This window comes from Thalia democratica, chromosome 7 (assembly GCF_965202585.1).
Source record: "Thalia democratica chromosome 7, ktThaDemo2.hap1.1, whole genome shotgun sequence".
NCBI classification, from domain to species: Eukaryota; Metazoa; Chordata; class Thaliacea; order Salpida; family Salpidae; genus Thalia; species Thalia democratica.
The window spans coordinates 56,578,881-56,605,989 of NC_139171.1; the positions used below are offsets into that span (position 1 = coordinate 56,578,881).

General features: G+C 24.6%; 1 protein-coding gene across 1 annotated transcript; it reads left to right on the plus strand.

The window, feature by feature from the left end:
* Positions 1-14,962: 14,962 nt before the first annotated feature.
* LOC145840906 (uncharacterized) lies at positions 14,963-23,306 on the plus strand. Its single transcript, XM_082948257.1, has 10 exons — positions 14,963-15,035; positions 15,616-15,826; positions 17,079-17,257; positions 17,344-17,406; positions 18,288-18,362; positions 18,705-18,782; positions 19,337-19,441; positions 20,998-21,159; positions 22,459-22,690; positions 23,017-23,306. The coding sequence occupies exons 1-10, from the start codon at positions 15,017-15,019 to the stop codon at positions 23,165-23,167; spliced, it is 1,275 nt and encodes a 424-aa protein (XP_082804383.1). The 5' UTR covers positions 14,963-15,016; the 3' UTR covers positions 23,168-23,306.
* Positions 23,307-27,109: the final 3,803 nt, after the last annotated feature.

Sequence of the window (27,109 nt, forward strand, 5' to 3'; positions counted from 1 at the left end):
TGTTTTTGCAGCAAGGTCTTGGCTGTGTTAATTGTGTGTCTAGACTCAAGTATTTATAGTTACGTTTTCATTAACTCAATGTTATTTCATAATTAGTGTCTCGCTCAGTGTGCTCATAAACATAAATAAAGTTTAAAATACTTAAATCAGGTAAAATACAGTTTTAATAGCTCAAAAGCTCGAAGCTGAAAAATAAAAATAAAGAACGATGCGTCATGACGTCATATGGGGTACAGGTAAGTCTAAATTACCCTAAATTTGATTGTATTTTAAGTTAAAATAGAGTTTTGTTAAAAGTTTTCAAATAAAATAACCGTTGATGCGTTAGAGGTAGCTGTTAAAGACAGTTTATATCGCTCTGCTTTATACCCCTTTAATCTTTTAAGCCTAGCTTATTAGTTGACAATCTATAATTTATAAAATAAAACGAGATGTTGTACACTATAAGTTTTTTTTAGTCTTAGTAAGTCAATTAATACTTAGAGCTAAAACGTAATTGTGTCAATAACTAAGTTACTTAACTGTTAGCTAAGCTGTAATTTTTAAGTAACTAAACTTTACAAACTAAGATATTAAACAAATGAAATACATTTAAATTATAACTAATCAAAATATAAGTTTAAGCGTTTGCTAAAAAAGATCCTAGCGAAACAAGTTTACTTGAATATTTTATTTTAACAAATTTAAACAGTACTCTTTCTTTATAACATTAAAATGTGCTTCTGTGTGTTAATAAGTTAACATATTTCAAGGGACCTCGGTAAAAAAATACTGTAAGGAAAGAATAGAAGCTAAAGTAGATATATACATTAGTGTTGATTAAAAACAAATATTAAATAATATTGTAGATTAATGGTATGATAAATACAACATTTAATGTTAAACCCGACTGTTATAAAACTGTTTAATATTCGTTATTATTAAGTCTAAACTAGATAAAACAAAGTAAAATACAAAATAATACAACAAATCTTAATACAAAGCACTCACATGAAAGTTCAAGAAATACTTATTCAAAAGATTAAACCGTTATTAAACATTCAAAAATACATCCAATAATTACGTCACGATGTTACGCACTTATACATTAACATTAAAACAAGTCATTTACCTTGCACTGACAACTAGATAATTTGTTCTCTATGTTTGATAAAAATTAGTAAGACACTTAAATAAGTAAATTAAAATTTTTTTAAATAACAATAAGTAATCTATTGTTAATAAAAAGAAGTATAACAACAATGATTAGTTACTGAATTAATAAATTAATAGTTTAAGGTAATTAAAGCTATTCAACTTGGGATAATGTATATTTATAAAAATTTTTAAAAGGTCAAATCTAAATTATAAGATAAGTAAAGTTAGATATAAGTTAAAATAACAAATTTAGATTTTAAAAAATATGAAAGCACCAACACTAAAATTGTTATTTAACATTCAAATCCCTGACTAATAATCAAGTTACAGCACAGTACATAAATTACTATAACTTAAACTGCATATACATTTATATAAAATGTGAGAAAATTAATTATTGTTATAGAAAAGAGCAGTCGAGTGTTCAAATTAAAATGATCTTATGCAGATTAATTAAATATCTAACTTGTTACAAATTTGTGTTTGATATGTATGTGAAAATGTAAAACATAAACAACAAGGTAATGTTATTTGCAAAGTATATACTTTCAGTAAAAAATCCTCTCGCCGATCTATCGGGCGTAGTAGGTAAAAATGCACGGTGTATCTGTGATTTGAATACAGGTTTCCAATTAAACTTGGAACTTAACACATAAACGAACACTAAAAATATTTAGTTCAGCAAGTTTTGTCTCTTACTCAACTATATATTTTCAAGTTTCTTTATGTGTTAAGCGAAAACAATAGACGGGTAGTGGCAACTTGAGCTCGAGCAGAAGTAAATCGGACAGGGACAACTCTAGCAGGAGCAACTCGAGCAGGGGCAACTTGAGCAGGAGCAAATCGAGCAGGGGCAACTTGAGCAGGAGCAAATCGAAGAAAGACAACTCGAGCAGGGGCAACTTCAGCAGGGGCAACTCGAGCAGGGGCAACTCAAGCAGAACCAGATAAGTATTAGCTGGAAAAGAAAATTAAAACTATTTAAAAAAACGTAAATTGTCCTGTTGCCCCTATTACGTCATTATGCGTCGTCCCTATTGTTTTTTGTGTTTTGCAGGTTCGTAACTTTTTCGAAGTAGCTACGTCCCTGTTTAATTGCTCGAGTATAAAATCAGTATTCCATAAGTTTGTGTGTTTAACTATTTAATTATCTTTTTAACGTTAAAAATAGCTGTTTGAGTAGATAAGCTTTACACATAATGTTTTTCGTTAACTTTAAAAGTGCTGAACAAACAATACAAAAGTTAACAAATCAATCAGTTTAGTTTAAAGTCGTTTTTAAAATTTCTTTTATAAGGTTATAACTAGCTCAAGAAAAGTATATTTTGTTTGTTATATTTTTAAAACTTTTATAAAAAGGTTAGCTTTAAAAGTTTTATATTTTTTAGGCTACAAATTAAGTTGAAGATTGAAACTTAATCTTTAAGCTAAAAATTTTAAGCTTAGTTAACAGTAAAGTTACTTAGTTGTTAATACAATTACCTTTTAACTCTAAGTATAAGTTGACTTAGTAGGACTAAAGAAAACATTTAGTTTGTTACACTTTGCTTTTTTTTATAAGCTATAGTTTGTCAACTAATAAGCTAAACTTGATAAATTTAAAGGGGTATAGAGCGAAATAAACAGTTTTCAACAGCTATATCTAACGCACCAACTGTCATTTTATTTGAAAACTTTTAACATAACTGCAAATTAATTTAAAATACAATCAAACTTTGGGTAGTTTAAATTACCGGTACCCCATATGACGTCTTGACGTATCGTTTTTATTTATATTTTGCAGTTTTGAGCAGTTTCAAGCTTTCTACATCCCTGGAGTCTACTAACATTATTTTACCTGACTTAAGTAATTTTTAAGCTATATCTACGTTGATGAGCTCAATGAGTGAGAATTGTTTATTAAAAATTTTAGAGTGAATAAAATTTAATTATAGATACTTTAATATAGATACGTTATTAACAAAGCCAAGATTTGCTATAGAAACAAACTTTTATTTCTTAAGAAACTAAAGTAAATTTTAAACCGTTTGTGTTTAAATTTTCATCTTTAATTTATTTAAATCTATGTAGATATATATTAAATTATATGTATTGTTTTGTAAATTAAGTAAATCGAAGATTGCAGATGTAAAACACGCTTTACGTTATTAATGAAGAAAATAATTAGGTTAGACGAATAAAAAGGTTAGACGACTGTTCAAATTACAACAAATTAAATTCCGACGATTTAAATACAACAACTCAAATTCGGAATACTCAAATTTTGACAGCTTAAATTCCGACAACTTAAATTACAAAAGTTTAAATTCTAACAACTCAAATTCAGGCAAGTCAAACAAGGACAATTCAAATTCCGACTGTTTAAATAAAAACAACCTGAATTCCGACAACCAAAGTTCGACAACTCAAAATTGGACATTCAATTCGACAGTTCAAATTCTGTCAGTCCAAATTGCGGCAATTCAAATTTATACAAGTTAAATTTTGACAACTTTAATATCGATAATTCAAACTAGATAATTCAAACTCAGACATTTTAAATTTAACAAATCAAACTCCGATATTTTAAAATTCGATAATTAAAATCCAACTAGAATATTCTTTATAGCTTGAGCTTTTTTGTTAGTTTATGTGAAAGTTAAAACAGATTTTTTTTTCTTATTAAGTGAAAGAATAAAATAAAATAAAAAATAAACATATAATTTGTAAGGAGTGAATTACCGTTTGCTAAATATTTGATAAATAAAATCTAATTTTTAGTGTATGGCATCTCCATACTTGTCGTTTTTTCATTAATATGTGTTTAAATTAATCAAAACTTTCAAATACAAAATCCTTAGTTGATTACGGAATGTTTAATTCTTTGTTTTAATTATGCTCAAATTCAAGTTTACATACTTTAGCGCTGGATGTACGAGTTATAGAGTTTGAGAAAAGAGAAAAAAAAGTTTTTAGCATCCTTTAAACTTTAGAGCATTAGTCAATGAGTAGTCATAGTCAATGTATAGTATTTATTGGTTGTTTAGTAGTAACGTCTGTTTAAGCTTTGTGTATTAAAGGATAAATATTTTACTTTTACAACAAAATTTAAAAAATCTGTTAAAAAACCCTTAATATTGTGTTTAGACAAAACAATGAAAGATGTTTTCAATCAAAATTTATATTGTTTATTTATTGAGTGAAAAAAGGAATAAATTTTGGTCTAAGGACCTGGTGTAAGACAAAAACTTTTTGGTTATGGAGTCGTGCAGCACATGCTTTTACAATCTATTACAAGCTAACAAAACCAATTTTAAAAACTTAAAATTTTAATCATGCAAAAAACGATAAAAAAAAAGTAAAGAAAAGTAATGTTTACTTATATTGAAGAAATAAATAAGTAAAAGTAATAAATTAAAAAATATATTTAAAACAAACTTAAAAACTTGTCTATAAACATACAAATGAAGAAACAGTCTAAGCCTAAAACTTAAAAAAGGACTCAAATAAAAAATATACAAAGATCTTGATATCTAATTAGTAAATATCTAATTTTTGATTTTTTTATACTTTGGATATAAATTAAATTTCACAGCAATTAAAAATTGTTTTTTGTTGCTGCTACTTAAAAATACTAAAAGTTAATACCAAGTTAGACTGATTAATAACTGCACCTTATAAAACTAAACTTTAATGAACTAATTAACAACTTCATTTTTCATTGTTGTCAAAACTATTGAGAAAATTTATAAATATTTCATAAACTACAATTTTTTTTATAACATTATTTTACTTCTGACAAAATTGTTGTTTTTAGAGCAAAATTAATTTCTTTAAGAAAAAAAAGGTCATTTAAAACTTTAATTCGAGAAATCTAAAAATTTACATTTTATGAAAAAACTTAATTTTAAGATTTTTTGTCACTTTTTGAAATAATAGTTATCAGAATTTGAATTTTCGAAATTAGAAAAGTCAAAGTTCAATATGCGGCATCAATTTGTTTAGTTTTAATTGTCGGAATTCGAATCGAAGGAATTCTAATTGTCGGAGTTTGAATAGTAAAAATTTAAGATTTCGTACTTTAAGTTGTCGGAATTGGGGTTGTCGTGATTAAAATTTTGAGTTGTCGTATTTAAGTTGTCAAAATTTGTACTATCAAAATTTGGGCTGCTAAATTTTGAGTCGTAGGAATTTGAATTGTCAAAATTTAAACAGTTGCGACTCTTTATAAAATATATTATGCTTGATCAAAACTAACTATTTTACCCATATATTTTTGTCTTGTTTTATTTAATACACTTGATTTTATAAACAAATTTACACTGAAATATTTCGTATAAAAATTTTCTCAATTACTATTTATTTTATCTAATATGTTTCATTAACATTTTCCTACCTGACGATTTTACTAATTATTTTTATAGAAGTTGAAAAATAAAAAAAAATATTTATCTAATTTTTAAAAATAAAATTTTTTATGTATGTTATTAGTATAATAATATTTTGAGAATTTTTATAAATAATTATTCATAAATCGTCCAAAACTTTTATTTTAAGTTAGTGCTTTCTGTAATTATATAATTATTTTTAAATTATATAATAAATTAAAAAAAATATTTCTCTCACCTTTAAGTAAATTTTTTGCAAAGTTGAAACTGTTTAAGTTTGTTTTGTGATTAAAATTTTTAAACGTAGTATTCTAGCTGCACATGAAACAAAATGTTTTTTGATAAAACTGAAGTAGTAAAACTACTTTTTACGCTATGACTTAAACTAACTTATACCAAGTGTTTCTTGATAATTTCTTATATCAAAAAAACAGGTAGTAATATAAATTATTTTATTTCAATGTTTGTATTTAAAAAAAATTAAACTTTGAAGAAATACCGAAGAACACAAAAGTTTCAAACGATTCTTTAAGAAAATCATTTTTTAATTTTATTTCTTCTTACTAATAACTTTTGTTTTACTTCAGTTTGTTAAGTATATGAAAGCGTTTGAAATCTTTCTATCATTCATTGAATTATTATAATATTTTATAAAGTACGTATTGAAAATTTGACAAAGTTACTGTAAGTTATTTTAGTCCTTATAAGATAGATGTAACAAAAGATTTAATATAAACAGTAAAAATTCATAGACGATAAAGGTTTATCCTTTACTAATTTTAAAAGCCAAGAATATAATTCGCAACAAAATAATTAAGAGCAAAAAAAGTTTAAGTCTCTCAACACATTACTGATATTTTTTACTTGCAACTGTAATAAATTTTATCGGTAAGATTTTTAGAAAAAATTAAACTAGCTGTACTGACTTTATGCAATTTTGATCTTATTTATACTCTTTTATTTGCAGTAATTCTGTTTTTCCGGTAAATTTACACTTTTTAGTCAAGCAAAAGTGTGCTTGTAATAGATTATACGTCTACTTGATTTTATCTTGAAAAGATTGTTTTTGCATTGAAAACTTGTTGTTTTATGTTTTAAACAAATTTAGATAATAAAGATTTTGTATGTTGTGATTATTTTCTTTCGCATTTTTAACTAGTTGTTAAAAATGCGTAAATTCTTTCTTTTTCGTTTTTTGCGAAATTTTCCAATAATAAAATATTGTATTTGGCTTGATAATGGTAAAAAATACAAACAAATTTATTATATAGAAAATTGTTCTGTATCTAATGTAATTAAAAATTTTCTTATTTTACTATAACGTCATAAAATTTAATTTTAATGTTTATAAGTACAAATTTTGTAAGTACAATTAGAAAAAAGCAAACACTTTAAAATTTTAAAATTCAAATGTGTTTATTGTTAGTTAACATGTTTTGATTTTTAATTGTATTTTTGATAATAAATACGAAATAAGTTATTTTTAATAACAAATGCTTTCAATTTTTTCAAAACTTGTTTTCATCATCAACTCCAGAATATCAGTGTAAATTTCAAACTATGAACTAATGGCCCCCCGTGGTCCCAATGCTGCTTATGGCCTCCTAAATTACTCTAATGGCCCCAAGGGAGCTAATTGACTCACTTCGAGAAACCCTGAACTATAGTATTTTTCTGTTTTATATAATTTTAAAACTTAAAGTAATTTATAATTTTCTGGTTCTGCTTTAGCCTTCTATAATTGAATTTTAATGCATAATCAAGACTAGCTCTTTTTAATAAAAAAAGCAATTAGTTTATATCCAAAAACCCACCATTTAAAAAATTAAAGTTGGTAAAGCTATTACGACATAACTAAATAAGTTTTGATAATTCTTTTAACAAACTAAACTCAAACAGTTGTTACGCATTAGCTTATTTAAGTAGAAAAAAAAGTTTTTTACTTTTAATTTAAATATTTAATGTTTAATTTAATTTGTTTTAAAGTTTGTCAAAAACTTAGTAGTATACTTGTATAAAAATAGTCTTAATAAGAATTTTAAATTAACTAGTTTTTTATATGTCTATTTAAGTTTAGATATATAAATAATGTCGATTCGATACAGATTATTTTTGTTTAAATGGTTTACAAAAACTTTAGTTTTTGTAAATTTTAAGTTCTTGTAAATATTAAAATTTTTAGGTGAAAAACTGTACAATTAAAGGCAGCTTAAAAACCGCATAAGTAGTAGAATAAACGAAAACAAAAAGCGGTAAACATTCAGTTACTTAATGAAGCGTATAAAATGTATTAAAATGTATGACGTAGATATTTTCTCAGCTTCTTTCTTACTTTCGTTATCTTTAAAAGACACATATTTACTCCTTTTTAAAGTCTCAAACAAGAAAGGAAAACTAAAACAGCGAAAAATTTTTATTTAAAATTAACTATTTTAAAATAAACTATTTTGTTTAAAATCTATCTTCTCCTACATTTTTCAAGCAATCTTCTTCAAACTTTCACAGTCTAATCTTTATACAATAACAAAAAAAGATTTCTTGTGAATTTGAAACAATTTAATTAAAAGTATATTTGTTTTGAAAAAAAAACTTTTTTTTTTAATTTTTGTCATAAGGTATTTATTTTTCAAATTTATCAAAATTTATAGGTAACATTTTTTCTTTTAATATAAGGAACGTTTCCTAAAAAATTTAAAAATATTGTGTGAAATATGAAGAAGGAGATATATTTTTAGTGAATTTTAAAGTTTCCGAGAAAATAGACCCTGAAAAATTTGCGGTCCATACATTTGTATCGGAAAATTTTTACAAAAAAAAATTTCTCAAAAGTAAAATGATAATTTTGAATTCTATAAAAACTGGCTCATAGTTTGTAATTAAAGCTTTAATAAAAAAGCCAAATTTAACTTTTGTAAAAAAAAAGTGTTTACCCTTCCCCCCCCCCCGCTATGGCCTTAAATATGGTTTGAAACTTATAGATTGTATTTTGAACGACAATAAAATACGCTCAAAAACTTTGGTCCAAGGACCTAGTACACGAAAAAACCTTTCGGTTATCGAGTCGCTCACCAGAACAGTTAAACGTCATGTCCATGAAATTTCATCGTTTTAAATCAGTTGAGCCTAGAGCTATAGTAATTAATTGAACTAAGAAAATATAGAAAATAGATTAACCATTTCAACTAACACTTATTTCTAAAAACCAAAATAGTAAAATTAAGGTAAACTCTTTGCACTGTTATCTAAACCTATTATTTACATATATAATTTAGGGTGATATAAACTGAAGCCTAAAATAATTATCTCTGCTCAACCTTTCTATTCAAACAAACTCTAAAACTTAAGGTTAGTTTCATTTTAAACATTGTTTTTAAAAAAGAAATATTTTTAATTTTATTTTTTAAGTAAATGTTTACTAATTAGTTGATTTCAGTTTATAAACTAAAAATAACGTTTTAAAACATGAAAGACTTGGTCTAAAACTTACAATGTTTTTTTTTTTTAATTTGAAAGTATAAGTTTACATGCTTATTATACTTTTATATATAAAACTTTTTTTGTTTATTTAACTTTCAATTTTTAAACTTCTGAGCTGCAAAAAAAATCTATTGTACATAAACATTCAAATTTTATTTGTTATGAATAGTATACTTTTTTTTAAAATCTACACATAATAAACAAAAAAAAACTTTAAAATGAATAAAAACAACTACAAAGAATACAACTACTTTTGTTACAGACAAAGAAAACTTACTAAGCTTAGTTACCATACATACCTAAACTAAAACTCGACTGAACCCACTGTGCGGTTTGAAATACATTTATTATAACAAATTTTAATTTTATTTAACAGATAGATTTTTTAAACTAACGTTTTTATTATTTACAAATACTAATTTACCTTGAGGTTATACCTATCTTAACTTTTCATTAACAGTTTATGCACAAAAATAAATGTGCTTTTAATAAACTTTTTCACATCAATTTTTTTTTTCTTAACAAATCTTAAACTTCTGTAGAGGGTCTTATTTTATTCATTTGGGAGAAAAGACTTTATTATATTGGTAACTAGTTAATTTTTACTTTTCGTAGTAAAGTATTCTTTAATAAAATGCTACAACAAACAGCACGTTTGGTCTTTAACCTTAAAAATAAAATAAATATGGTAGAACTCTAACTATTTTTTGGCTTAGTTATGGTTGAGTTTTAAAACGTTGCATTTTTAAAGCTTAAAAGAAATAAACTATAGAGTGCAGTTTACTATTTTATTAATATTCTCTTAGACAGGACTTTAAAAGGTGTTCAAGTGTTGTGCGCTAGTAGCAACCAGTGTCGAAGAGTGGTGTTTTGTTAGGAGATGCGGAAAATTTACAGATATTTTCATTCTTTTAAAAACAAATTTGGTAAAAGAAGTAAAAGAATAATAAAAAATTGCAATTACTCTTTAGTAACCCATATTTAAAAAATACATTTTTACAACATAATAATAAACTTTTAATTTTAATTAAAATTTTAATTTTAATTAAACTCCACTCCTTATGACGCCCCTAGTGTTCACTTTTCTAAGTAGTATCATACACTGAAAAAGTTTTGTACAGACAATATTTCTAACACTTATGAAAAAAATATCTTTGCTTCAACTGAAAGTATGTTTATATTAAACAAAGTCTTAACTTTGTTGTTAAAAACTTTATTAATAAATCTACTTCAAACTTTGATCAAAAAAACTTTCGGTTAAGCTCATCAAAATAAGACAATTTTAGATATTACTAGATTAGACTACCCAAATTCCTTAAGCAACAGTTTTCCATAGTTTGTTAAAATAATTTTGCTATACTTGTTGTAAAGTCTTTAGTGTTTATGCTATAACCAGTTGCAACCCCTTTTTTTTTTGGGACTGCGGAAAACTAACTCTTTTTAAAAAGACCTTTAGTTTTGATCTTCTTAAAAAACAGTTTTAAAAGATAACATTACTACAATTACAACAAGTTCTTAGCAAGCACAAGTTTAATTATAAATATCAGTTTTAAAATAGTTTAATAATAATAAAACAATTTACAACGTCTGCTCCAATTGTTTAACCAAGCGATGCTCCTTGTACTAAAATTGTTTTATTGCATTGTTAAAAAAATTAAGTTTCATATTAGTTGGTTGTTTGTATACCGAAACCACAACAATGAAGCTTTGTTAATAAGTTTTTGATGATACTTAAATGTAAACTTTGCTAAGATTTTTATTGCATTTGGTTATTTCCGGACTCTGAGAAGAACACAATTTGTATAACTTTTTAATTAACTACTAATTAAACTAAAAATAAATAGGAAACTAGAAAGTTTTACCACAAGAAAGAATGATCTTTTATTGAATTAAAACTTTTGTCATCAAGCTTCATTTGGAAAAAAAATCAAATTATAATTAATGGCCTTTCTTTTTGCAACTGTATACTTGATTAAACTATAATCATTTAATAAAAATGAAGTTTGAGAAAACTATTAAGATAATAGTTTTTAGAGATTAAATTATGTACAGGAAACATATCTACATTTAATTATTGTTATAACAAGTTTGAGTTATGTTAAAGCAGATAAAAACACTATTACCAACACATTATTATCATTTTACAATTGGTTTTCATTTAATTTAACCCATTTTTAAATTTAATTGTTTACAAATAACTGACAATAATATACCAACATAAGTATTCGTTTTTAAAATATGATATGAATGCAATAGTAAATTTGGTTAACATTTTATTTCAAATTTCTATTTAGATTTATCATTTAAAAATAAAGGGCATTATTTAAAACCTACCTTGGTTATAATCTTAAAGCTTACTAAATTGTCTCACTATATCAGGGTTGTCACAAACTCAGGGAACTCAGGGAATTTTCAAATTATAGAAAAATTCATGGAATCTAAGGAAACTTTGATTTTTTTTCAAACGCAGGGCAGTTTTGATTTTTTTAAAAAATTTCAGGGAAGTTTTAAGATTTTTTAAAGAATTTCAGGAATTTTTTTTTCTAGATCTACAATAAGGTTTAGTTAATCCAGTTTCAATATTTTGTTCTAAAAATTGATTATATATATTTTTAATGCTTATTTAGAATTTTTTAGCCTTGTGACTAGTATACTGCCAATGTTTTAATTTAGCATTTTTAGGGCACTGTTTAGGGTTTAGATTTGTTAGATTTTAGGGCAAATTGAAAAAAGCCCTATTGACCAAGATTCAAAACTTAAACCCAAAAAATTAGATCTAAATTTCAATGGACGGACCAAATGTGAACATTGCTCTTACAAAAAAAAGTTGACACTGATAGAGAGGCTACAAGGGATGATTACTTCTTAAAGTGCATAACTTATCAATGTATTTATATTGGTAAAAACATATTCTAAAATTATGGGAGCCAATTATTTCTTAAAAGATCATTTCTAACTTAATTATTAAAAATTTGTTTATTTTTACATTGTTTAATCAGGATTTAAATTAAAACAAACAAAACTTTACAAAAATGTTCTTTTATTGAAGTTTAAGTTTAGTTTGTCTCAATCATAATAAGGTGTTTATTTTGTTCTACTTAAAATGTACTTTTAATACTTACTTTATTTAAACTTGTTATAGTTTCAATTTCCTTAATTTGACTTTTTTATTCATATCAATCTGCTTAAATCAAACTTTTTTTTAAATATATTTAAGATTTACTAAACGAAAATCATTCTAATCAGAGTTGCTAAAAGAAACTCAAAACCAGGAAAAACCTGGAAATTTGAACAAAAATCACTAAAAAATCTGGAATTTTAAACAACCTTTACATGTTAAAGTAATAAAACTTTGATTTGACACAAAAAATGTATCATATAGATAAAAAAAATTTGTCATCATCAAAGTTTTTTTTATTTAAGAACATATTTAAAGTAGCTTTGTAGTATCTTTTTAATGTTTTTATAGTATTTAACACAGCCTTCAAATTAAACTTACCTTTAAGCTAAAAATAACCTAAAAATATGTAATTTTAAAAAACTGGAGGAAATTTTTAAAATCTTGAGAAAATTTGATAAAAACTGGCAACCCTGTCTAAATTAAAGTGAAATTTAAGACTTTTTAAAAGTATCATAAAAATATCAACAAACAACAATTTTTTTTAAGTATGTTTTTTACAGTTAAAGCTGTATGATACGGAATGGGTCAAAGTTGCACATTTGGACAAAATTGCATATGAAAATTTTGCACGTTGAATTGTAAAAAATAAACAGAAAAATAAAAAATATAACTGAAACAGAAAAAAAAAAATAATAAGTTAATAAAAAACAAAAAAATAAAATAAATACTTACAAAGGGTAAGGGTTAAGGGTAACAGTGAAAGTAGAACTAAAAATAACTAATAAAAATTATTAATAAAAACAAGAAAACTAAATAAATAAAAAGAAAATAATTAAAAAGAAAAAAAAAGTTACTGATTGAGGGTAAAACTCAAGGGTAACAGTAAAAAAAAAAAACTAAAAAAAGAAAAAGAATTGAAATTAAAAAACAAATAAAAAAAATTTAAATGTATAAAAAATTCAACCCGTGCAAAACTGTAAATTCAACCTGTGCAAAATTGTCTGCTTGTGCAAAAGTCACCCTTTATGTAAAAGTGTCTTTGTGCAATTTAGTACATTTGTGCAAAAATATCTTTGTGCAATTTAGTTAACTCCTGCAAATTTGACACCTACCCAGTTTGTTTGGTGCTCAACCACATTCTAACAATTAAAGTTCTTCACAACTGTTTATAGGGCTGCAAATCAAAAAGTAATGTGTTTATAAAAATATTGAAAACAAGTATTTTTTTAAATCTTATTAATATCTACAATCTGTTTTTTTCTTTTTTGCTAAATCTTAGTTATTTTTGTGCTATGGCTAAAATAAGTTTCCAATTATAGTTATCTTTAAAATTTTAGAATATTTTAAAAGTATATATAATTTTGCAAATAGAAAAAAGTAGGTTGTAGGTATTAACCATTTTTGATTTTTTCAAATATATTTAACCTTATGAGTTGTGGTCTCTTTTTAAATATTTTTTTAGAATTTGTATTGTTGGAATTTGAATTACCCAAATTTGAATTTTCATGTAAACAGTTTTAGTTTTTCTGATTGTTTTAAAAACTCATGCTTGTTTGCAGTACTTTGTAATTGTTGGGCTATTTAACAAATATAAGACTTATGTTTATGACTTAAAATAAATTTTATATTCTTAGATTTGTTATTTTTTTGGTTCTTAGTACTTTTTTATTTGTTTTACAAACTCAATTTAGTTTGATGAAACTTAAACAGTTTCTTTTATTAAAATTTGAGAATGGCATTTATAAAATTTTTTTTGAAATTAATGAGTGGAGGCCCTTAATTCCTCAAAAGTGTATTATATTACATTTAAAATAATTTTTTTATGCATTTTTAACTGTTAAAAAGTTGTTTTGTTATTATAGTTGGGACTATAACGTATGGGTCTTTTGGCAATAGATCCAACCCTCCAAGCAGAAATATCTGTCCAATATTTTATTCTTTAATAGTTTTACATTATTTATGAAACCAGTTCAAATTGTTTAATTTGAAATAGAAATTTAATATACTTCTAAGATACTTCTAAGAGTTACGTGCTAATGTAAGATTTTTAACAAAGTTCAGGATCAAAAAAAAACCTCATTTTTTAATTGGCATCCAATAATGTTAACTTATAAGTTGCTATGGAAATTAAGTGAAGGATAAATATGAACAATAGCCTAAGTTACTGATTCTCTCTCTCTGTTAAAATCTGTTTACAAAAGGGAAGAACATTAGAAAAGAAAAAGTCCTGTGTACACTACAAATATTATGTTGATAAAGCCTTTAAAAAATATTTTTTGAAATTCTGATATTTCTAAGATACAGTTAAAAATATATTAATAAAATTCAATGATTATAAATTTATATGAAAGTATTTTGAAAATATCAGGGTCTTTTTTTTGATAAAATTTGTTTTAAACAATAACTCTAAATTTTTCCTGAATTTTATTTTAGCACGAACCCTGTTGTTGCAAGTAGTAAAAAAGTATGCCAAACTATGTATTTAATATAAAATCAAACTTGAAAAGTATTAAGTAAGACTCCATTATTTTTTCTAATTTAGTTGCTAATTTTGTTATTTATAAGCTTTGAAAGCTAGATAAAAAAGTGTTTGATGAATCAATAAAAAAGTACAAACTTAGCATAATATCTGAAAAGCACATGAGTTTGTATTTTTCTAACTAATCAAAGTATAACAATTAAAATGAAATAGAGATGGTTTTGTACTTGTATGATTACAAAAATAGTGAAACATATTACATATATGCAAATTAAGAAACTAAATGTATATAGTTTAAAAAACAGAAAAAATAGTTATAACAATATATTATAGTTCAAAAAAACTGTAGCTCTACAATTTGATAACATTAAATAAATTTTAGAAATTTTTAAATAAAGTTGATAGAAGTTAACCCTAAAACTACCCCACTTAGTTATGGATGGCAGAAATGCAGGTAAGATGTTGTGCTTATAAATTACCACAAACTTTTGAAAATTTAGAGTTAATTCTATCAACCTTTTAAACATTTTCTAACTATTTTTATTTTAGAAACAATTTAATATTACTAGTAACCAGTTTATTTAATCAATATAAAAACATTTGAATGTGTTTATTGATTTAAATGTTTTACTATTGCTTTATTTAAATCTATTTGTATAAGAAACTAACAAAAGTTTGTAATGAACTCATTAATTTTATAAACTGTTAAAATTTTGTTCTGCAAGCTAATGAAAATTTTATTTGAAAAACTTAAAAATTTATACTGTTCAGAATTTTTTAACATATATCAGTGTAAACATAAATAAACAAACCTTTTCTTTTTACTAAACTTTATTGACTGGTTTTGACACAACAATTTGACAATACCAAAATAAGCTAAAATAAATATGGAAATTATTATTTTCAACATAGCTTATGTTTATTGTCAGAGGTTGTTATTATCAATAGTTGTTATTATATTTGTTGTTATTATTTTAATAAGCTAAAAAAAATATAAATGAACAATTTTGATACCAAGTTATGTTTATTGTCAGACGATGCTTCAAGTTTGTACAAGCAAGCCGGAACTTTCATGAAAAACCTGCAAGATGTGGTGGACAAACAACATTCTAAAATACTCAGTTTGGAGTCAACAGTTGACTTTTTGGAGAATGACAAGCGCACAACGAAAGTTTATATCAACGAGCTGGAGAATGAAGTTGATTGCTTGAAGAAACAACTTGAGCAAGAAAAGCGAAGAAATATGTAAGATTCAATTCCTCTTTAAATTATTTTTCACTTAAAATTAGTTTAAAGAATATCTGACTCCAGATCTAAAACTAACAGTTTTTAAAAAAATTATACTTTCAAATTATAAGTTAATAAATTATATTTGACATCTTTATTACCATTTGATTTATACAGTTTTTGTTTAATTTGGGAAATAGATAGTTTATAGATAAAGTACAAATCTAAGAGATTGACTATTTTATTTTACGACTGCTTACAGTTTTAAGATTGTTTTATATATTGTAACAAAGTTTCAATTTTTTACTAAAAATAAGTTAAAATATCTTAGTTTTCATTTTCTAAACTTTTTGTACATATTTTGTAAACTTATTGGATCAACTAAAAATAAATTACCTTTATTAAGTAAAACTTTTATTAAGTAAAAATAATGAACATGGGTATATTTTTAAATGATTTTTATTTTGGTTACTTTTAAACAACAGAATAAAAAAGTTACTAACCAAGGATAAGGGTGATAGAAAAAAACATTTGTATACTAAAATAAAAATAATACTAACCAAGGGTTGGTGGTAAAACACTTATGGTGAAAAAATAAAAATTAAAAATATTAAAAACAAAAAAGTTATCCATTAAGGGTTAGGGGTAACAGTGATAAATAAAATTAAAATTAAAAAAAGTAAAAAAATAGTCAAGTAATAAAATGACCTCAAAAGTTTGAACAAGAAAAAAAAAATGAACCCAGAAAAATTTGGATCAAGTAAAAGAGATCACAGCTTAAAACAAGTAAAAATAATATTTTCTTTAACCAGCTTATTTAAAATTAAGCAAACATAATTAAGATAAAATAAGTTATCAAGCTATAGTATTATCATTTTAAAATTCGTGTTATATTCTTAAGTTTTTTTAATATAAACTAGTTACTCAGTACTAGCTTAAGTACAAAAAAGAATAATTTTTAAAATAAATATGAAACACTTAATACTAATTAAATAATACTTTTTTAACACAAATAAACTTAAACAATTGTGTACTGCAGTGTTCACCGTGGTTAAAATTAATTAAAAAAATAAAAATTGTAAAAAAGTTCGGTTTTGATTGTTTTAGTTGTTTCTTTTTATTTTAGTAAGATTTGTAAAATGCACTAAAAACTTACAAAATTAAGAAAAATAAACTGAAGCATACATACAAATATTCTATACATGTATGATTAATTCCAGTTTAGTTTGTTATTTTTTAAAAATTACATCCAACAACTAATCATTTTAAGGCTTAAAAGAAAAATTGAAAAAGCTGAGCGGATTTCCCCCACAAAGGTGCAAATATACGCCAACCTGCCTGAAGCCCTGTCAACGGACAGCGTGAACTTCCTGATCGAAGACGTGGACACCCCGGGACACATTCCTCCCAGTCCAGTTGTGACTGCCAGTAATGGTGGTTACAATGCAAGTGAGTGTTTATATTTGTTTTTTTAAAAACAGTTTGTGTATAATTTGTTTTTTGAAGTCAGATTGTAATAAAAAACAAATCAACAGCAAAAACTGTGAACACTCCACCAGATCCAGTTGTTACAAATCCTAATGGTAGCTTTATTTTGGGTGAGTAATAGTTACTACTTCTTAATCACCTTTTCTATAAAGTCTAGTAACAATTTTTTGAGTGTTAATGAATTATTATTTGTAAGTATCTCTAGATAACTTTAATAAATGTTTTCAACATTTAGAGTTTTACCTTTTAATAACTTTTAAGATTTAACTTCAAACAAAAATATTTAACTCCAGCTATTTGTTTTTTCTTTTAAGAGATGCAACTTATAAAAGAAAACATATTAATTTCTTATTTTGTTCAGGTTTTCATTAAACTTGTTTAATAACTTAAGTGAATTAAAAAATCCTGGTTGATTCTAGCTTTGTTAAAAGTTTTTTGCAAAAGAAAACTTTTTTCATCACTTTAGATTAAAATCAACTTTTTCATTTTATGTAAAATCATTTATTTACTATGGTTTTTGTACGTGTTCAAGCTAAATTATCAGTATTCAAAAATTGTTCTTACTACTTTATTTTCTTGAATTTTATACATTAAGTCCTGGTAATTCAGACAATAAAAAGCTTTTGATCAATCTGGCAGGATTTTTCTCTTAAAATTGGCAACTCTGATTGTTATATAGAAAATATATAGAACTCTTAGGTATAACTATGATTTTGAATATATAGTTTAAGAGAAATTTTTTGTTTCTCTTATAAATCTAAGTAAACTCTGTTTTTAATAAAAAATTTAAATAAATTCATTTGTATATTTAGAACAGTGAAAATCAGATTAAACTGGTGTATAATCAAAAATTAAAAATATATCCTCATATACTTGTAGACTATATATTAAAGTATATAACTATCAAGTTTTTAATTTTAAGTGATATTTTGAATATTTTTGTAATAACTATACAACAAAAAAAATCAAAGTTATATATTATTTTTTAAAGACTCAGACTCACTAGGTGACTCAACAATTAATCCTCTGAGTTTAAGTGTTACTAGAAGAAGGAATTTAAATTCAGGTGGGTAAAGATGAAAAATAATTTTTGTCGTTTATTTTATTTAGATTGATGCATTTAGTAGTCTTTTTGTTCCATTAACTTTTTACTGAGTTTATTAGCAATCGAAAATTAATAAGCTTAATTGTTATTGCATTTTGATAAAATTAAAAGTAGAAGTTTTTGCATAAAGTTTTTATATCACATATAATTATAAACTTAAAGTTGGCGTTTTTTTTTATTAATTAAACTTTTTTATGCTCTCTTATTTTACGAAGTTAATTTTTTGAGATTTAAATTTTACCAAATTTGTCAAATACTAAGTAAACTGGTTTAACTATAATGTATAACACTTTTGTTTGTTAGATTTACAATCAGAAGATGGTAATTTGAGTATGTTGTTCAACGATGGAAACCATGAAAAATCACTGCCTTCTTTTGCAAGTAAAATTTTATATATATATTGGTGAATAAACTGATTTATATTTAGATATTTGTTCATTATATTGCTTCAAAATATAGTTTTTTTTTAAATAAAACAAAATAAAACTAAATAATTACTTCTGGACTAGTTGTGTGTAAAAATAAAATATAGTTTTTGTTTAAGTTGATTAACGTATACATTTTTAGACAGTTATAAAATTTACACTAACTTTAAGAATATTTAAAGTTGTACACTTCAACACCATTATAAAAAAAATTTCGGAATTAAATTGTACAAAAAAGTAGTACTGTGTACAATGAATAAAGGTAATTTTTTTAAACACTTTGAAGTCAACAAAAAAACTGTAATGCCAAACCTAGTTTTAATAGTAATTTTGTTTTTGGCTAGTTGTTTTTATCAGCAGGATTATGTAAAATATTATTAGAAAAAAAAAAGACTTTACATTTATTAGTTAAACCCTTTGTTTGCTGTTTTCTCAATTTTAGTCTGACTTTTTGTATGTTACATAGAATATTATTATAATTTATAATTTATAATATACATAAATTGACAGATATGCAGCCAGATGAAGAAGAAAATTTGCCAATGATGGGATCGAAAAAGAAAAGCATGAAAACTACTTCAGACGCCACTGAGAACACAAACAAATCTTTTGAAGGTAAACTATATTACTTTGAAATTATTATCACCTAGTTAGTTAACTCTATGGAAGTTTTTTAGACAACTAATAAACTTTTGAATATATTTAAAGCTTTGATGGGTTTTAGAATTTGTATAAAAAATACATGTGTTTGGTGTTTAAAAAGTTAATTTAAACTTAAATTTACCTGCCTTAATTATATTCGTAGGAAACCAAACGAAGGAAATTAATTCGACGTAAAAAAAGTTTTTTAGCTCAAAAACTGATTTTTTCAATAGAATTTGCAGTTTTATGGTTCAGTTTTATCTCAAGGTATTTAAGAGCATATCAAAACAGTTAACTTTACTTTTAATTTAACATTAAAAGTTGTAAAATAAAAATATCTCATTAAAAAAAAGCTAAACTAAAATTTGTAAATAGTTAACATTTTACAAAGAAATGATTTAACTTTTAAGTGTTAATAACTCGATACTGTTTTACAGTTTTTGTTAATTGTTTTATAAGATATTTTTTTCACTTTCCAATACTCCCTTAATTTTGCTTAAAAATGTTTTGTTTTAGAAATTATATTTATTGAAAAGTATAATAGTGTTTTTCATATTAAAAGTTGTACATAACTGTACGGTTTGATTTAAATTTGAATATTATATTTTAAACTCCATAGGTTTTAATTATAATAATATTTTCAAGTTTTTGTAGATTTTTTGTTGTTAAAATGTTCTAATAAATTTGAATATTGACTGTAGTATTTTAAAACAATCTGTTTTAGCTAGGATAAATGAGAAGTTACTAATACTTGATAATAAATTATTTATATTATATAAGTACCAATTTTTAAAAATGATAGTATTTTAATTTTAACCTTAAGGTTAAAAAAATTTTTTAAGTATATGTTAACAAATTTTTATTTAAAATTATGTATTTTTGATATAAAAAAAAAGTTTTTCTTTGTGCAAATGTTTTACTACGGTAAATTTATATCCTTCGTAACTTCGTATCTATCTAATACTTCGTATAAATAATAGTAAATGTCTATCTAATATTGCTTTCAGTTTTGCTAAAGACTGGATCTTTAATTTTACATTGTATCGGAATTAAATTATGATATTTTAAACTGTTATCTAATATATCTTAAACAGCACTTTTTTGATAATTTATTTTTGCATTTGTAATGAGTCACTCTTTAAAAAAAAAGAAGAATAATTTTTATTTTGAATAAATTTTAAAACTGTGCGTTAAACATTTACGGAAAAAAGTAAAACAATGTTTGATTATTTTGTGTCGCAGTAACAAAAAAATAAAGTTTAAAGCATAGTATTTTGTAAGGATCATAAAGCGGAATATCCAGTTAATACTTTTTTATATAATTAGACCGATAACTTTAAAACGAAATACACGTTAAATATTTGAAACATATATGTTATTAATCAAATTTACTGCCAACCATTTTCTATAAAACTTTGTCAAAACTGAGTTTATAACAAAATATATCACTGTTTACAAAGCATGTTTGTTTGTAGTCACCGAATTTATTTTATATTTGTAATATACTATAACTTATATAATATTAACAGACAATCAAGACCTAGTATATGAATGCATGTTGGACTCGAGCGGAGATGAAGATGAGAACACGAATCTCAACAATAGTGGAGATATTACTGATACAGTTTTCAACAATGGCGATGAAAGTACTAGGAGTTTTAAAACTCCAAACTCTAAAACTATTGCAATCCGTAAGTTCCATTAAAATAATTGTAAAGTGTGTTTCAGTGTTTGAAATATTAAAGTTTTTTTTTAAAAAACAAACCATTCTACAAATGAAATGTCTTTGAGCTTTTCCAGGAATTTTTTTTTGCAGAGAAAACCTGATTTTTTTTTTAATGATTAGCAGAACTTTTTTGATTTATAAACTTTTATAGTTTTTAAAGCTGTGTATAATTTTATTAGAACCTAAACTTTTTTGCCAAATTAAGTTTAAAAAAGGTATAAAAACACCCAGTAATTGTTTAACAATAATAGTTGTTACAGTATTACAATCATCTAACCAAAAATTTTTGATCAAGGTTAATTAATTAAATACTCTCTGACAAATGCAATTAAGTAATACTAGATGGTTTACTTTGCAGTAAATTAAATAATTAACTCAACTAGTTGACTTGGTTTTTAAGTAAAAGCTGTGAGTTTACTTGGAGATATAACCTTTGACATCATAATGAATAATGGGTATTGAAATACTTTATACAAAAAGTTCTTAAATGAAAGCAAATCCTTGATAAACACTTTTAAACCTTTGTAAAAACTTCATTTATACTCCAGTCTAGTGTACACAGATTTCAATTACTGTAAAGATTACTGATATAAACTATGCTAAAACGGTGAAGATATAATAGAAAAAGTTTAAACCAGGATCGCTAAAAGTTGACGATGTCTCGCCCCCTTTAAGACTGTTTTGACTTTCATGGCTTATAAGTAGTAAAAAGGCAATAAAAAATAAATGGGTAATTAGCCAGGGAAGAGAGGTAACTTTTAAAGTATCTGCCGAACTTTCGATTACAAAATTAAGTTTGTAAACCCTGGTTTAAACAAGCTTTTGATATAATTAATACCTAGTTTTAAGTTCGTACATTACTTTTATTACTACATGACTTGCCAATTTAAAAAAAGTAAATTATTTTTTCATACGCTTAGTGACATATTTTCACAGGAAAATAGACGACGAGTTTAAGCTCGTTTTATCCAGTTTATCTAAAGGCTCGCTAAACTTTAAGAAAAAAAAATGTTCATTTTTGCGAAAGTTATAAAGTTTAATCACATTCGTTTAGTACATTACTTGTATCATTACATGACTTGCCAATTAAAAAAAAATAAACTATCTTTTCTAATATATACTAGTGACAAATTTTCATAGGTAAGCAGCTTACTAGTTAAAGCTCAGGATAGTTTATCCAAAATACTCGCTATACTGTATAAGAAAAGTAAAAAATTGTTCATATTTTTTGCAAAATTTATAAAGATTAGTCACATTCGCACAGGGAAGCAGCCGTCATCGTCAAGCAGGGGTGAGTTCGTGTGTACGCTGTGCGACAGGCGGTACAAGTCGCAGTCGTCACTGTCCCAGCACATGAACTGCCACTACGAGAGGTACAAGTGCTCCTACTGCAACAAGGCATTTCCCTCCAATACCACTCTGTTGCGCCACCTGACGACGCACACCATGAAGAAGGAGTTCGAGTGCAGCAGATGCCCCAAAACGTTCAATGACAGGTTGGAAGTTTAAGGTTTTTTAAAGTATTTCGCAAGATTTTTAATTAAGGTGTTTGTACCCGTTGGCCCATGGTTTTATTTTTAAAGTTTATAACTAAATCACTGCAAACCAACTAAAACAGTTTAAAATTTATTAGACGCTCCTGTAAATTGTAAAAAATTGAGTCCGAGCAAATCATGTAGCTTAATTTTTAAACTCAGGTTAATTTTATTTTACCGTACAACTATATTTATACAGTGATTAAAAAACACCATGCTTGATGATTATTGGTTTAGTTAAAATCAACTTTTTAAAAATTCAACTAATCGCATTGAATTATATCCAGGTCGAATTGGAAGAGGCACGAAAAATGGCACGACAAGGCTAACCCTCAAATATGTCCCGGTTGCAACAAGGCCATAAAGTCGCAGAAAACTTTCGCAAAACACAAGAAGTCGTGTGTTGAGTACCAGGCATTGCTCGCTGTTGAAGGGTGAATGCGTGTGTGTGGAATATGCTTTGTTGATAATGCATTTAATAGATAATTTATGTTTAAAAAATATTTTAAGAGAGTTTCAACCGACTGATTTTTCTCTAGACTATTTAACATATTGAATATAACTTTGATTTCATGAAATAAAACATACAAAATCCAAAGTTTTTTTTGTTAAATAACCACTTGAGTGATATTTCAATCGATTGATAACTTTTTTTGTTTTTTTAGTGTTTAAAAGTATGATTTTTGGTTTGAAGAATAAAATGAAATTTTAAATATAAGCTTTGATTAGTTGTAATTTTTTTAATAGTTTTTCAAAAATTTTGTTTTTAGCCAAGTAACTAATATACTAACATAAGTTTATTTTCATCTGTTATACTTTAAATGATTATTTAACAAATTATAAACAAGTATTAATTAAGTTTTTAAGAATATTTTTTTTTAAGTTTTATGAATTTAAAAGTTTCAACTTCTTTTAATGTTTTTCTCTACTATTTGTTAATGTTTCTTTTTAACGTTATATTAAAAAAAAGAATTTACACCTATATAAAGTTAGATATCTGCTTTGTAATAAATGAAATACTTAAAACTACTTATTAGCTTAAATATAAATTGAAAACATTATAAATATAAATTAAATAAAATTCCTTGTTTTTAAACTTTTCACAAAATAAATGTTGTGTTAGTTATCTGTTTTTTTAATACCACATATAAACGCTCTACTAAATTTCTTTGTATTTATAGTAGAATAAATATATATTAACATCGTAATGTGTTTGTTTCAATAAAAAAGTTAAAAAGATATATTTGTTTAAATTAAGTTATAACTGTGTTAGTAAATGAAAAATAGAAATGAAAAAAAATCATATTCTATTATTTAACAACATATAAAAAGTTTTGTTAGTTAAAAATGTAAACATTCTGTAGAACATTTTTTCTTTATTTTTTATATATAAATGTCGTAGAATTAGATTAATTAGATCTATTTAGTAGCTCAATGGGCTTTTGTATAATTTACAGGATTGCCACTTTACCTGGAAAAACCTGGAATTTGACAACAAAGTCAAAAAAACCTGGAATTTGAGAAATTTTGATAAAAAATGGAAAATTTGGAATTTCAAACAGAAATCACTCAAAAAACTTGGAATTTTAACAGTTTTCACATCTTTATTAGTAAAATTTCGATTTGACTTGAAAAATGTATCATATAAATATAAAAAAATTTTCATCATCAAAAATTTTTTTATTAAAAAAACATATGTAAAGTAGCTTTGCAGTATCTTTTCAATGTTTTCATACTATTAAAACAGTTTTTTACCTTTAACTTGATTCTAAACTATAAATAGACCCAAAAATGTGTACTTTTAAAAACCTGAAAGAAATTTGGAAAACCTGAAATTTTTGAAACAACTAGTAACAACCCTGAATTTAGTTTCAAATTGTAAAATTAAAATAAAAACAGTTTAATTGTTTAATATATGCTTATTTATGTAATTCTTATCTGATTGAATGGGAAAAAAATTCTAGTAAACAAAAGTTTTTCTGAGAATATATTTAAAAACAATGTTTTGTTGTATAACTAAATAAATTAATATGTATGGTTAATGTACATATATAAAATATTGCTGACTTTGCAGATCAAGTCTAGTTGGTATCAGGTGATTTTTTTCAATTCAAACTATTTGAATATCTGATTGTTTTGTATAACAGTTGATTATTTTAAAAATACTTAAAAAGTTTGTCATGAAATTAAGTAGAAAGTAGCTGTTTTGCTGTCGTTGATATTAAAAAGAAGTTTGATGTATGGTTATTATATAGCAAAAAAAAAGGCCGTAAAAATAATCATTAGTTGTGCATTTACTGAAGTTGAATACTCCATTTTCATAAATTATTAATTGAAATAAATAAGTGTTTGCAATTAACAATTTAGTGTATTAGATTCTATTTTATAATACATTTTTATACAAAACTTCATATTTACAAACTTTCGAGATAAAATTTATTATTCAAAACTAAATTTTTCAAATAGTTAACAAATTAATAATCATTACAGTTAACAAATTAAAGATTAAAAAGATAAGTCTACCCCATTCAAACTTATTATACATTTATGTACACAACTTTTCATGTACCAACTTTTGAGCCAAAACTTTGTACTCATAAATATTGTTTTAATTAGACTGTTACTTATCTGGTACGCACTTCCTGTTAAGCCTTTTTTACTAAGTTTAAGTTGAGCTCTCAAGAGGATGTTTAATGTTGAAATATTTTGTTTGACGCACAAGAAGACCTGGTGTATAAAAAGACCCTTTGGTGGTAATACAAGTTTTCACAATAAAATTTCATCAGCTACAAGCAGTTTTAAGAAATAATTAAAATATACAAAGGGTGATACATGTTTAAGGTAAAAACTAGTTTTTATCAATAACAATACACAACAAAATTAGCTTGCATCTAAAACTTAACTTTATAAAGTGTAAAAATAACTTTCATACTTAAAGCTATTTTAGAACGAATAAATAAAAACAAGTTACAAACATTTTACATACAATATCTAATGAATTGTAAGAACTGAAATATTATTTTTATAACTGAAAGCTTCGTTTTTCTTTCTTCTCTTCGTTTTTGAAGACTTTTATTTTGTGCTAAACAAATTTTATAAAAATCGATTTCTAATGTGATCAATGTTTTACATAGTATCATGTAATTCTGAACTAGATAACAACACTTAATTAGTTGTAAAATGTATTACTATATGATAAGTTACTTTTGGTTATAGATCTGTCTAATATCTCTCCAAAATAAGATCTGAATATGTGTTTCGTATCAAAATCCGGCCAGATTCAGTTCTGAACTATTTTCAAAATAATTGATACTAAGCTTCTAGTTAATTTTGTTCTTACCTACTTTTATGTACTAGCTTAGAATTAAATGAAAATAGATAATCATAATTTTCTATTTAATCTACTTTGTTATAGATCTTTGCATAAAGTATACGAAGGTGGATACGTGAATTAGGGATTAAAACTTAATTTAAACTTCTAAACAGTACAGGAAAAAGTTTTAGTGCGAAATAACTATGAAATAATCGGTGTTTTATTTATCCCATTTAAAGCATATGCAGTACATTTGTTTTCTAGATAATAAAAAAAACAAGTTGAAATTTCACCTTTGGACTTTTATCATACTTTTCTGTAAAGTCAGAAACTATAAAGAAATTAAACATTTTTGTAAACGTTTATAACAACTACAAGTTACTACATATGTAAGTAAAAAATGCAGCGTATTTGCTTGTGCTTGTTGTTTGTATAGAGCTTCTGAATTTTAATGGCATTTTTTGTGATAAGCTAAGTCTGAAATAACTTCATATTGCTGTTGTTCTACAGAAGTTGGGTTATGCTTTTTCCGATTGTAACAATCCAGGTGGATCTTAGCAAATAAGTCGGCTCTAATAAATCACTTCTAAATGTATAAGCAAAAAACCTTTAAGTTGAAATAACTTTAAAATATAACAGCAGATAAACTGGTTAACTGTAATATACGAAATATATTTTAGTTCTATAAACAATACTTAGTGGATACAATGTTTATTATCAAATTAAAAGTTATTACATGTAGAATTATATTTGAAAGTGAACTTAAAGATATTGAAATTTAGTAAACGACAAAATTCTTTGTCTAAGGTAGGAATCGGCAGCCTTCTATAAGTCGCGGGTCTATTTTCAATAAAAAAATGTTCTTTTGCCGCACTGAAAAGATTAAAGTCCTCGCTGGCCGCAGATATTTAAATATAGTAGTAATATTAAACATAAAAGTACTACTTCAAACCAATAAATGTAATAAAATAAGCAATAGTAAAGCACTAGTAACGAGGAGTTATGAAATAAAGAGCGAAGTTGTAAGCTTTTAAGAAAAAATATTTCTTACTACTGTTTTTTTTTAA